The sequence below is a fragment of the Rhipicephalus microplus genome, chromosome X (assembly GCF_043290135.1).
Source record: "Rhipicephalus microplus isolate Deutch F79 chromosome X, USDA_Rmic, whole genome shotgun sequence".
NCBI lineage: Eukaryota > Metazoa > Arthropoda > Arachnida > Ixodida > Ixodidae > Rhipicephalus > Rhipicephalus microplus.
This window is the reverse complement of record NC_134710.1, coordinates 269,876,229-269,890,202: the sequence shown is the minus strand read 5'-3', so window position 1 is coordinate 269,890,202 and position 13,974 is coordinate 269,876,229. Positions and strand designations below refer to the sequence as shown.

General features: G+C 47.9%; 1 protein-coding gene across 1 annotated transcript in view; it reads right to left on the bottom strand.

Moving 5' to 3' along the window:
- Nucleotides 1–13,974, bottom strand: part of LOC119161519 (frequenin-2) — a 340,020-nt gene that overhangs the window by 22,749 nt on the left and 303,297 nt on the right. The window contains exon 5 of the mRNA XM_037414042.2: nt 1,965–2,043. Within this exon, the coding sequence (XP_037269939.1) occupies nt 1,965–2,043 (79 nt within the window). The remainder of the gene's footprint in view (nt 1–1,964; nt 2,044–13,974) is intronic.

Here is a 13,974-nt window from a genome sequence, read left to right as displayed (position 1 = left end):
TAATGAAAACTTTAGCGTGGTAAAGCTCCTGTCTTTTTCGCACAAGAACTCTACGCAAAGATGGAAAGGCACTGCTGCAGTAGCTAAAATTAAACTGTTAGAAATAATTCACAGTAACTTGTTAATATTTTAAAAAATGTCATGTTTAGGGCAGTTTATATTAGAAAGCTGTAATGCGTGGCAATGTAGGACGTACGAGTTTTTTTCAAGACATTGCTGCACGTTGTTCGAGATATTTTTCATCGAAATTTAAAGGCGAGCTCGAAATTGATCGTGCTCGGCGCGCACGAAACGCGACCACTCTGTTACGTGAAACCGGAACTAACCATCACGAGAAAGCAACAGAATTTGAATTCAGACATGACGTGTCCGTATTTTTTCGTCGAAATTTCGGGAAGTCTTGCGCCAACCACATTATCTATGCGTATGTGGAGTTTGTTTTCTCGAGAAGTGAGCGAGAAAACATCTCAGATATCGACGGTTTCTTTCTCTGTGCAGCATAAAACTCGGGGTATCTCACAGCGGCGCTTCTTGCATATAGGCGAAATAGTTTTTCATGCCTCGCCATAGTTCAAGAATATTTCGCACTCAACACTGAATGCACCAAAAAGCTCCTAAAACACCACCAAAAACAGGTTGTGGCGATTTCAAGTGCCGACTGAACTCCGCCGTCGAGAGCAGCGTAGCATACCATGTTATGCGAAGTGGTTAACATCTCTGCCTTTCCTCTCTCTCGCTTTCTGTAGTTCGAAAAAGACACAGATAAGCACCACACATCAGTGACGTAGCCAGGTGGTGGCACACTAGGCCCGCGCTGCGTCGTCCCTCTCCTCCCCGAACTGAGTTTCTGCATACGCCCCTGCCACACAGAGCACGCGTACAATAGGCGGCCTGATTGTGCATTCCCGAATGCTTCTAGTTTTTTCTGACCCAATTTTTTATTCGGAGCGCCTTGATTCAAACTCGGTCACTTCCTTGTCATTTGTAGCTCCAGTTTTACGCAACAAAAAGAGTCCTCGTTCCGGCGCACCGGGCGCCGTCAATTTTAATATCACTTTTAAAAGTCAGTGGTGAATGTCTTGAATTACATGTGACTTTTATGATATCTAAAAAAATGGTATGCCGTAGGTTGTCAAAAACTATAATTCAGTAATAAGGAAACCTGGCGTCCAATGAATAATTTAGAAACGTCAATAACAAGCTTCGGGTAATTAATCTTGTAAAGGTAATTTAAGTTGTGACAAAGTATGTCCGCCTCGACTTTGAGTTTCAATGCGAGAACGAAAGGAGAATTATTGGCGTATATTTTTAACTTGAATTTTTTTAACAGAATTACGACTGTATATCTGTTTATTCACAAACAAAGAATTTATATTCCTGTAAACACTCCTTCTAATGCAAGGTTGCGCGAAAGTTGTTTTTCAGCACTTGCGACCGATGCTCGTGCAAGTGGCCTGTTTCTGTAAAAGAGGTCGGCCATCTCGCGCGGGAGTGACCCTATTGAATCTCTAGTGAGAACGGATTGAGATGATTGTTAGCTTAATATGCTTACATATTACAACCAACATTCTCTCTCCCATCTATTCTAAACTGCAGCCGAAAGCCGTCCTCTTTTTTGAAATAAAGGTTCAATTCACTAATTCCTTACTCTGTTAAGAACTTTACGGCAAAAAAAAAATGACACTGGCTGCAGAAGATGAGTTTTTGTAATGCCAGGCATATTTACTAGCATGACTGCTAGTTCACTCATACTTGTTTTTTGGGGCTAGTTGGTGTATGCTCAAAGAAATTTAGACAGCGCAAATCACCACGAAAAACAGGCGAATGAAAACAGTTGTGAGTGACACTGTTTGGTTTCACCTACTCTTCGGTATGATTTGCGGTGCGCAATTTTTAGCAACTGCTATTTTTTTGTGTAGCTTGCCCGTAAAACATTTCAGAAAGGGTTCCAAGTCACTACTCACAGTCCAGCTTCTCTTCTACGTTCCCTCTTGACGTTACCGACAGCGCTCTGATGAACTCTTCGAACTCGATAGCACCATCCTGCGATAAAGGCAGACAGAAAAAAAAAACGACAATAAAGCAACGTGAGTGAACCCTCCATTAGGTTTAGGTCCAGTTGTGACGTAAAGTTTAGAAAAAAATCCAGGCGCAGTTCCTTCGGAGAGACAAAAGGGTCAGCTTGATGATGAAAGAGTGAACACTTTTTACTGAAAAAAAAATAGAACATGAGGACAATAAGATCATAATAAAACGATGCAACTGAATTTTCTCCTAATCCTCTCTTTTTTTCTCTCTTTTTTGTAATTTAGGCTGCTAATGCGAACGAAGGAAATGAACAAGAATATATTATTTGTTTTTTACTGTGGAACAGATAAATGTCTTGCAGATTGAAAAAGATCTTCACAGAATAGACATCATCACCTACTCTGAACAAAACTAAAGCGTTACGTTTGTCGGTGTTAGACAGAAAATCACTGCATCATTTTTTTTCAACAATACCAAACGCCGCAAAGCATTACCTTAGCCACGTAAGCTTTTAGAACATAAAAATAACAGATAAGTTAGATTTCATATCTTCTTATGCATCCTTTTCTGAAAGCCTAGCGCATCCTCTGTCCGCGCAGCTATTGTTCTCCACTGTATATTTCCAGGTGTGCAAGCAGAAACGCTGTAATACTTTTTGTTTTGTCTTTTGGGTACCATGCATAGAAAGCCTGTATACGGACGGCTGTGATTAGAACGATTAAACCAACGTAAATAGCGAAGCATTCACCGTAATGCGTTTATATTGCTGTACTTAATATGTGGGGTTCAGCGCCCTATAATCCCTATATAATTATTAGAGGCCCCGTAGTGAAGGGCTCCGAAAATTTTGACCACCTGAGGTTCTTTAACGTACACCCAAACCTGAGCACAGGGGCCTACAACATTTTGTAGGCCCCTGTGCTTTTGTAGGCCCCTGTGCTTTTGTAGGCCCCATCCGGAATGCAGCCGCCGGAGGCGGGATTTCACCACGTGATCTGCGGTTCAGCAGCGGAATACTTTAGCCACTACGCCGCCACAATAGTTCATCTCGATGTGGCAGAGTTCTTTGTTGCCTACGCTTTATATTGGTTCATAGAAGTTTACCATAATCTGATGTCAAAGCTGAAATAGACAACGAAAATTCCCTTCTTTTGCATCTCTTTTGAAGCCCCTCTAAAAGCCATTAGAAAAGAGCTTACAATCTCACCTTAGCCGAGCTTTGTCGGTGAGTTATTGACAACAGGGTGCTCCACGTAATTTTTTTCCAATGACCAATATATGTTTAAAATTGCCCTTTTTAGTTAATAATATTGCAATCTGTCAATTTGTTTATATGCGATAATACGTAAGCAAACAATGCGACATCAACACAAAAATACACACAGCATTGGGGCTTTGCACATGTGCACCTACTAACACATGTCCAAACACTGGTATGTAGGAGTCCCAGCTACTTAGGTAAGCGCGGAAGAAAGATAAGCGGAAAATTGTTCAATACATAGTTATTAGAGCAAAATTGTTTTTGGCCATTTGTCTACTTTTACCAACAATGTGTTTGTGCTTCAGTTACTTGGCTAACCAGAAACAACATCGGTAAAATAAGGCGAACAGGAGGTGCATAAACGTTATAGCTGAGACACTTAGCAGAACGCAATGAGCCTTTACTCCAAAATGCAATGGCGACAGGCGACAGCTTTGGCTGGGTGTCCGCAAATACCCACGCACGAAGGGCGCAGAGAGTGCGATCATTTTCAGAGAAGCGTACTAGTGCAGAGCACCATTATTCTTGGTTGCGGCGGAGGGGTAGATGGCTAGGTGGCACGATTGGCTAGCTGGTCGCGTGTTGCTCAGCGCCGAAATCACTGGTCTCCCGTGTTTCTGATTTAGAAGCCATTCATATAAAAAAGCCTGAGTAGTGCTGCCTCTGAAACTATCGCTGCTTATTTAATTCTGAGAGATTCAGCAAATGTGCCATTTTCGATAGAGGTGAAAATGATGTAGGCCAGTGTGCTTTTAACTGGGTGCACGTTAAAGAACGCCAGATGGTCAAAATTTTAGGCGCCCTCCACTACGGCGTCTCTCATAAGTCATATGGTGGTTTTGGTACATTAAACCCCACATATCAATCCATCAATTAATCAATTAATGAACCATTGTGGTCTCGTGGGTGCTCAAGAACACACCAGAAAGTCCCGCACAGACCAAAGTGGCTGTAAGGCAGTTGCTGCAACAAACAAACATCGATGCAGGTGGTGCTGCTGCGTACTGCACATGCGCAGTGTCACCTTCGCATGCTCCTTGAGGACACATATCTGCAGTCACATCACACACCCAACTAAAGATGTCCAATATAGATAGCGGAAGGTGTGAAACACGATGATACCAAGCACAGATACGCTAACCAGCTTCGCTCCTAGCGGCAGGTACAGGCCAGAGGGTTCCTGGAACAAGGAATCCCTCTACGTTCACTAACAACCATTTCTTCAATAATTGTTCTTCCTCTCCTTCCCTACTGGTCACCAAACGCTATGACTACTGCTTTAGCTATCAGCATCACAATATGGACAATTATCTACATAACTGTCGACACAGTAATTTTTTATGTTAGCTAGTAGTCTTTCTTCAGACAAGATGCTGGAACGTTCATCGGTTATCATTTTCTGTACGAAATTTCAAGGCCATCGTGAGATACTACCGTTAAAGGAGCACTGACATCAAATTTCAAGATCGAGATGTGCCCATCATTCGATCACTTGGTATCCTTAGGTCTGCTTGGTCAAATTTGAATGGCGTCCGTTGCGTCGAAGTTATTTCATTTTGACGTCAAACAGCGTAGAAAAGCTAAAGAGAAAAAAACAAAAAAATAGACTGCCCCACGACATCGACATTAGTGCTACGTGTTCGGTGTGATACATTTCACAAATACCATCCTGAGTGACGATATGCTAGCAAAGATGACGTTGACGATCTCCGAGTGTGTTTGGAGCTTACTCCCAGTCACTAGTGACTCTCCTTGCTGTGTTGAAGCGTGCGTGCGATTCACCGTGTCGCATCGACTGATTTGCGTTGTGCTACACTGCGTGTGAGTATACGATCATTCAGAGCGACAATACGTGCCAGAATGTCAGAGAATTGCTGCGTAGTGAGAACCTGCACATCGAGGCGCGGAAAAAGCGGAAAGTGCGTGTTGCTTCATGTCTTTCTAAGCCACGAACCTCAACGCAGCCAGTTGGTTGACTTCGTACGCGCCGTTGGACCGAGGGACTGGACGCCCGTGAAGAACAGCTGTATTTTGCTCTCTTCACTTTGCGGCGAGCTACTGCAGGGTGAATCCTGTGTTGGCGAACCAGTTGGGTTTTACTGGCAGTACGAGGCCTCTTCTCGAGGCCGGGGCTAATCCTACCGTGTGCCCTGCTGCAGCTGAAAGCAGTGATTCACTCCCCAAACGTCCACGACATGAGGTGCGTAGTTCGTGTTCCTGAGCTCCGACAGTACGGCCGGGACTGATAAATACATTGCATTTACCGCGGAGCTTGTTGAGCAAGGATCGTCGCGAATCGCGGCGATACCCGATTCCACTTCGCTGTCATCATCACTTGCCGATGTTGACCGCGACGACGGCAGGGACGACGATGTTGGCGACAGAGGCATGTCTACGCCTTCAAAGACGCAGCTAGACTGTACCTGCGCTCCTAGCAGACGAAACGCCAGTGTGACGTCACCATTTTTTGTGGTTGTCCTCTAGCACGTTCTGCTTACATTACAGAGGAGCAAAGGTATAAGATTGCCAAACAAAAATTAAAGACGTCGCGGAGCAACGCGAGACAGAAGGTTTCTGAAGATGAAACGTGACGCGTGGTTAAAGTTAACAGAAAAAAAAACGCTAGAACATGAAAAAGAAAAAAAATATTATAACGATTAAACTAGTTTACTGCGAGAGAGAAGAGAATGGTAGAGAAGGAAAAATATTGAGGTGAACCAGTCCAGGATAATCAGTTTGCTACCCTACACGTGAGAGAGGAAAGAGATTGAAGGGAAGAGAGGAAAGAAAGGATAAAGAAGGAAAGACAGCAAATTACACAGCACGTGCAGAAGCGCCTAGTCACTAAAAGTGCAATAGTCTGGTTTGGAACGTGACGCCCCTTTTACATCCGCTTGTCCAGGTCCGCCTTCTTCAAAAACCTCAGCAGTTCTTTGGTCACCTTCAACTGCAATGTCATTTGTCAACGACATGCTAGAACAGATTGAACAAACATTTGTCTATAATCAAGGCGCGCTATAATGGACGCCAAAGGTTGTCTCTGTACATTGTAGACCGGATCGTCACACAGTATCTGACGTAGCGTCTCCTCACAATTACAGACATTGTCGGCCATTCCAATGCGGAAAGAATACGGTTTTGTAAATGTCACACTTAACCATAAACAACAAAAAAGTGTGTCCTCCCTTTGGTGGAGTCAACTTGGCACATAGAGATACATCAAAAAGCGCAGGCGGTGTTGATGAGTGGTCCGGTTCATATGGCTGCTTGGTTGGTGGAAAAGCATTATCTCCTGGGCAAGCCGTCAAAGAATGCTGGCCGCGTCAGACCTTGAAAGTGGTACAGCATCCTCATGTGGGTCGTCAAAAGCAGCCCGAGCGGCATTATCGGAGTGTTTCTTTCCTGTGAAGCCGCAGTAACTTGGAAGTCACTGAAACGTCACGTGGTGTCCTTTATCATGTGATGTGTGAATAAGATGCTGAATTTCTAATACGAGTGGTTTGTATGACCCATGACGTAGTGCTGATAGCACAGATTGTAGGGCTGCCTTGGAGTCACTAAAAATCGACCACTGTTGAAGTGGTTCCCGATTGACCAAATCATGGGCAGCACGCCCAGCAGCTAGTTCCGCAGCTGTCGATGTCGTGGGGTAGTCAGTCCTAGATCTGATGGTCACAGCTCTTGCTAGGACAAACCCTGTACCAGACGAAGGCAGGAAGTTTTTAGAACCATTGGTATATATATATATATATATATATATATATATATATATATAGAAATTGAAGGGAAGGCATGACAGGTCCGGGTATTTTCTATATTGAATGAACTTGCAGATAGCACATTTGAAAAAGAAATTGTATTTACTAACGTTTCGGCCGTGGCACAGCCTTCGTCACACACACACACACACACACACACACACACACACACACACACACACACACACACACACACACACACACACACACACACACACATATATATATATATATATATATATATATATATATATATATATATATATATATATATATATATATATATATATATATATATATATATATATATATTGTGGCGAAGCCTTCGAACAGTGGGTCGTCCTCACCAGCGCCTTCAGTGGGTTGCCCTTTTTAGCAAAAAGAAGAGCAGCTCGTGCAGAGAGTCGGTACCCGCATTGACTGTCGCTGTCAAGCATCGTCGACAAGTGTCCGCCAATAAACGTCTCAACAATTTGGTGGAGAGTGCGGTGCCCTTCTAACACCTTCGGTTAGCATTCGATGCCCCTGGAGCTTCGATCCCGCACCGTGCCTTCTACCATGCACCAAGACGCCGCACAGCAAACGCTTCCTCCTGCGCCGACGCCATGTTCCGGTGTCCCCCGCATCCGCGACCCTCCTGTCTTCACCGGCGCGGATGGCACCGACGTTGAGGACTGGCTCGCTATGTACGAACGCGTCAGCGTCCCCAATCATTGGGACGAGGCAGGTAAACTCGGCAACCTGGTTTTCTACCTCGTGGGTGTGGCCGGCATGTGGTACAACAACCACGCATCCGATTTCCCCACTTGGTCCGCTTTTAAAACCGCCGTCGTCGACGTGTTCGGCCGTCCTGCCGTTCGTAAGCTGCAAGCCGAACAGCGGTTACGTGAACGAGCACAGCAGACCGGTGAGTCCTTCACAAGTTACGTAGAGGACATCCTTGACTTGTGCAAGAAAGTGGACGCGAGCATGTCAGAGGCCGACAGAATTACCCATGTTCTAAAAGGCATCGCCGACGATGCCTTCACCATGCTCCTGGCCAAGAACCCTCGCACTGTGGCAGAGATCATTACACTATGCCAAAGTTACGAGGAGCTGCGACGGCAGCGCTTGATGACCCGTCGACCACCCTCACGTGACGCTGATCTCTCGGCCTTGTCAACACTTCCTGACCACACCGCCTTGCTCGCTGAAATCAAGTCATTCGTGCGTGAGGAAGTTGCCCGCCAGGTCTCTTTACTGGCCTTTGCTTCCCCGCAACGTGCTGAACAGTCGTCAAGCACACTTCTGCCTCCCCTCCGCTGAGCCATTTAGCAGGAAATCGCGGAGGTCGTTCCAGAATACCACCAGCCGCCTCCAGTATTCACACCACTCAGTTACGCCCAAGTTGTCGCCAGGCCACCCCCACTGATTCCTGTGACTGGCCCCCTTGGTTACACCGAAACCATCGCCAGACCCCAAGCCTTCGGAGAAACTGTGCCGCCTACATATACCAACGTCATCCACGTGCCCCGTGTGCCGCCCACTATGCAGTTATATCAGCAGCCGGCTCGCCCATCGCGTTCTTCGACACGGATGGGACCCGCGAACCGATGGCGCACTGCGGACAATCGCCCCATCTGCTTTGCTTGTGGTTGCGTCGGTCACGTAGGAGGCTACTGCAATCGTGTGCAGCGACCGCAGGTCGCCTCCAATTTTCCCAGCCAATCGAGCCGCTTTTATGATCAACCGCCGCCTAGGTCACTGTCATCCCGCCCCGCTCCATCTACCCACCGTTCACATTCTCCGCGACGTCGCTCACTGTCGCCGATGCGGCCACGTCCACTAGAGGGTGACCAGGAAAACTAGTCGTCGCAGTCCACGAGGCAAGGGCTGCGACGCTGTCGAACTGCGGAAGCCCTCAGGAAAGCTCATCGAACGTGATAGACGTGCTTGTGGATGGTGTTCGTGCATCTGTCCTTGTAGATACTGGAGCCACCGTATCCGTCATGAACGCAAAGCTTAGCCGATTACTGCGCAAAGTGACCACGCCACTTTCCGGGCTCTCCCTCCGTACAGCCAGCGCCCAAAGCATTCACCCTACAGCGATGTGTACAGCCCGCCTCATGATTCAGGACGTGATGTATGCCGTCGAGTTCATCATAATTCTATCATGCTCTCACGACGTCATCCTAGGATGGGATTTTCTCTCCCGCCACGACGCCGTCATTCATTGCGCACCAGCAGAAATAGAGCTGACACCATTCTCTTCTTTGACGCCGGCCGACAGTCCATCTGCTGCAAGCAAGTTACTCGTCAGGGACGACACGCAAGTGCCTGCAAACTCCGCGGCGGTGTCGGTCTACTGCGCAAGTCTTTCCGACACCGCTGCACTCCTCTCACCATCTCATCGTGTTTCCACCAGAAAAGGTTTGCTGGTTCCTTTCGCGACCGTGCAAGTCACTCGCGGCAGCACCACTATTTTAGGGGCGAAGCTCCTTAGGGCGTGGGCTGTGCGTCCCCTGTAGCCTGTATGTAGCCACCTCTAGTTTAGTTCTTGCAGTGTTCACTAGATGGCGGTACCGTCCCCTGTATGTAGCCACCTCTAGTTTAGTTCTTGCAGTGTTCACTAGATGGCAGTACCGTCTCCTGTATGTAGCCACCTCTCGTTTAGTTCTTGTAGTGTTTACTAGATGGTGGTACTTGTAGCTGATGATGAAAAGATGCAAGATGTTATAAACTAGAAAGCGGTACTTGTAGTTGATGAAAGACGCGAGATCTTATAAAATAGGAATGATGTCACATCTGGCGCGTGTCATTGGTTGAAGGCAATCGTTCGATTTAGTGCGGCGACGTACGCCAGGGGGAGCGTTGTAATAAAATCCGTTCGCTGTTGGCGCGCGCTCGGAGTCGCCGGATGGATAAGGCTGCACAGCGGAGAGAGCGCAAGGCGGCAGCAGCGCGCGCTCGCAGACAGAATCCCGATGTGCGAGCGCGCGAGGCAAGGGACATCGCAAGCCATCCATCGTCTAAGAACAAATAAAAGTTGATTTGTGTATATACACACACAGCGTTTCTCACGTCTTTACATGATGATCGACTGGGCGAATTACACGGAAGATTCACAGTTTACCGATGAATCTCTCCGGAGCTTCGCCCATTCATCATCATTCACCCCGTGAATATGCCGTAATTTTTTTGTTCTGAACTCATCCCCGTACAGTGTTACGTTGGTGCGAGGGGAACGTCTCGGCAGCGTGGAACCCATCGAAGACGCACAAGTCATGGATCAACCTGATGACACGCACTGCCGAAGTTCCAATACGCTTAGTGCTGTTTCTACATCTGTTTCATCATCCGCTGATGTATTCGGTCCTTCCATTGCCGACAACCTTACGCCGGTCCAGCGCTCCCAGCTTCTGGCCCTGTTGGAAGAATTCCGCTCTTCTTTCGATGTCGCTCAACCGTCTCTCGGCCGCACATCCACTGTTACGCATCGCATTGACACAGGCGCACAACCACCACTACGGCAACGTCCATATCGCGTATCTCCCACAGAACGCCGTGTAATCAACGAGCAAGTGGACGACATGCTACGCCGCGATGTTATTCGACCCTCTAACAGCCCCTGGGCGTCTCCTGTCGTTCTCGTCGCGAAGAAGGACGGTTCTGTGGGGTTCTGTGTGGACTACCGACGCCTCAACAAGATCACTCGTAAGGACGTGTACCCACTACCGCGTGTGGATGACGCGATTGACAGCCTGCAAGGAGCCGAATTATTTTCATCTCTAGATTTGCGCTCAGGGTACTGGCAAGTACCTATCTGAGGACGCTCGACCGAAGACCGCTTTCGTCACTCCCGACGGCTTGTACGAATTCAACGTCATGCCGTTTGGGCTGTGCAATGCGCCCGCCACCTTTGAGTGCATGATGGATACCGCTCTGCGTGACCTGAAATGGCACACGTGCCTGTGCTACCTCGATGGCGTCGTCGTTTTCGCTCCGGACTTCTCCACGCATCTTCAACGCCTGCGGCATGTTTTAACGCGTCTGAGTGACGCCAGTCTGCAACTGAACCTAAAGAAGTGCCAATTTGCAGCTCGGCAGTTGACAATACTCGGCTACGTCGTGTCCAAGGACGGAATTCTCCCCGATCCAGCGAAGCTTCGGGCCATGACCGAGTTCCCCAAGCCGACATCCGTCAAGGAACTGCGCAGTTTCATAGGACTGTGTTCCTACTTTCGGCGCTTCATCCGAAACTTCGCGTCTATCGTATCGCCGCTGACAAAGCTCCTCGGTAGTAACGGGCCTCTCCATTCGTGGTCATCACAGTGTGACGACGCATTCACAACGCTCCGTCGTTTGTTGACGTCGCCTCCCATACTCCGCCACTACGACCCTACTGCCCGTACAGAGGTACACACGGACGCCAGTGGTGTCGGTCTCGGCGCTGTCCTTGCGCAGCGCAAACCAGGGTTCCCGGAATATGTCGTGGCGTATGCAAGCCGTACGCTTACAAAAGCCGAGACTAATTACACCGTCACTGAGCAAGAATGTCTGGCAATCGTCTGGACCCTTACCAAGTTCCGACCTTATTTGTATGGTCGCCCATTTGACGTAGTCACCGACCATCACGCACTATGCTGGTTGTCATCATTGAAAGATTCCTCAGGCCGTCTCGCCCGGTGGGCACTTCGCCTGCAAGACTACGACATCCGCGTGCTGCACCGCAACGGAAGGCAACATGCTGACGCCGACGCCCTGTCGCGCTCTCCCTTGCCTGACGACAATGCCCACGACTCAGCGTCTCACCTTGCCGTTTCTTCCATTAGCATTCATGCCGTTGCTACTGAACAGCGCAAGGATCAATGGATTGACTCACTGATAGACTTGCTGACTGATCCATCCACTCCATCCACTCGCGCGTTGAGTCGTCAAGCCCACCATGTCGCCGTTCGCGACGACCTCCTCCACCGACGCAATTACAACAGTGACGGCCGCCAGTGGCTACTAGTCATACCCCGCAGTCTGCGCTCTGACATATGTGAATTCTTTCATTCTGATCCGCAATGTGCGCACTCCGGGGTATCGAAGACTTACCAGCGCATTCGCCAACGGTACTTTTGGCGCGGCATGTACCGCTATGTGCAGAAATTCGTTCGCTCCTGCATAGAATGTCAGCGCCGCAAAACTTCAACGCACCTGTCGCCGGTAGGTCTGCAACCTCTACCTTGCCCTGCCAGGCCGTTTGGGCGCGTTGACATCGATTTGTATGGGCCACTTCCACTGACGTCGGCTGGTAACCGCTGGGCCATTGTTGCTGTGGACCACCTCACGCGATACGCCGAAACTGCCGCTCTCCCCCCGGCTACAGCGAGCGATGTGGCCTCCTTCCTGCTCCAACGATTCATGCTGCGACACGGTCCACCTCAGGAACTGCTCAGTGATCGAGGCCGCGTCTTCCTGTCTGAAGTTGTCGAAGCCATTCTCAAAGAGTGCAACGTTGTTCACCGCAAAACTGCTGCTTACCACCCGCAGACGAATGGTCTCACTGAACGCTTCAACCGTACGCTTGGCGACATGCTCTCCAAGTACGTCGCCACCGATCACACAAATTGGAATTCCATTCTACCCTTCGTCACCTACGCATATAACACCGCCCCTCAGAGCCCTACTGGCTTTTCACCTTTCTTTTTATTATATGGAAGGCACCCGTCGCACACCATCGACAATATACTTCCGTACAAGCCAGATCCGCCAGAGTGGGCACCTATTTCTGCTACAGCCAAGCTTGCTGAAGAGTGTCGAGAGCTTGCAAGGACCTTTACAGCGCATGATCAAGAGCGGCAAAAAGGCATTCGCGCTGACACCAGCAATACTGCGCCCACGTTCCTCCCTGGAGCGCTCGTCTGGCTGTCGATCCCTACCACTTCAACTGGCCTATCTTTCCCTACCATCCCTACCACTTCAACTACCACTTCCCTACCATTTCAATCCCTACCACTTCAACTATTGCCCAAATACGAAGGCCCCTACCATTTCGTCGAACGCACTTCCCCTGTAAATTACTTGATTGAACCCATCGAACCATCTTCGGACATGCGCCGTCGAGGGCGCGACATTGTCAACGTGGAGCACCTCAAAGCCTACCACGACCCGCTCATAGTAACCAGCTGTTAGGTCGCCAGGCGGCTCCCTCTTCGTACCCGGGGTAGTTGTGGCGAAGACTTCGAACAGTGGGTCGTCCTCTCCAGCGCCTTCTAGTGGGTTGCCCTTTTTAGCAAAAAGAAGAGCAGCTCGTGCAGAGAGTGGGTACCCGCATTGACTGTCGCTGTCAAGCATCGTCGACAAGTGTCCGCCAATAAACGTCTCAACAATATATATATATATATATATATATATATATATATATATATATATATATATATATATATATATATATATATATATATATATATATATATATATATATATATATATATTGAATTAACTTGCAGATAGCACATGAGAAAAGGATCGTATTTACTAACGTTTCGGCCGTAGCACGGCCTTCCTCCGAGTAAGTAGGTATATATATATACATATATATATATATATATATATATATATATATATATATATATATATATATATATATATATATATATAATTAAGGGAAACAAGTGTATACTTAAGGGCTCGTTTTTTTCGTGTTGTACACAATATTAATGAGGTCTAACAGACAATAATGCCAAGGAAGGTACAGGGGAAGTTATATGGCCAATTGTAAGGTAAATGGGAAGAAAGAAAAGTGGGTGAAAAGATAACTTGCCGTGGGTAGGATCCGAACCTGTGACCTTCGAATAACGCGTTCGATGCTCTACCACTGAGCTACCACGACAGCTATCCCCCCAGCCACTTTATTGGGTATCTAAGTCAATTTAAACGTGGCAGTGTCAGTCAGCGCCA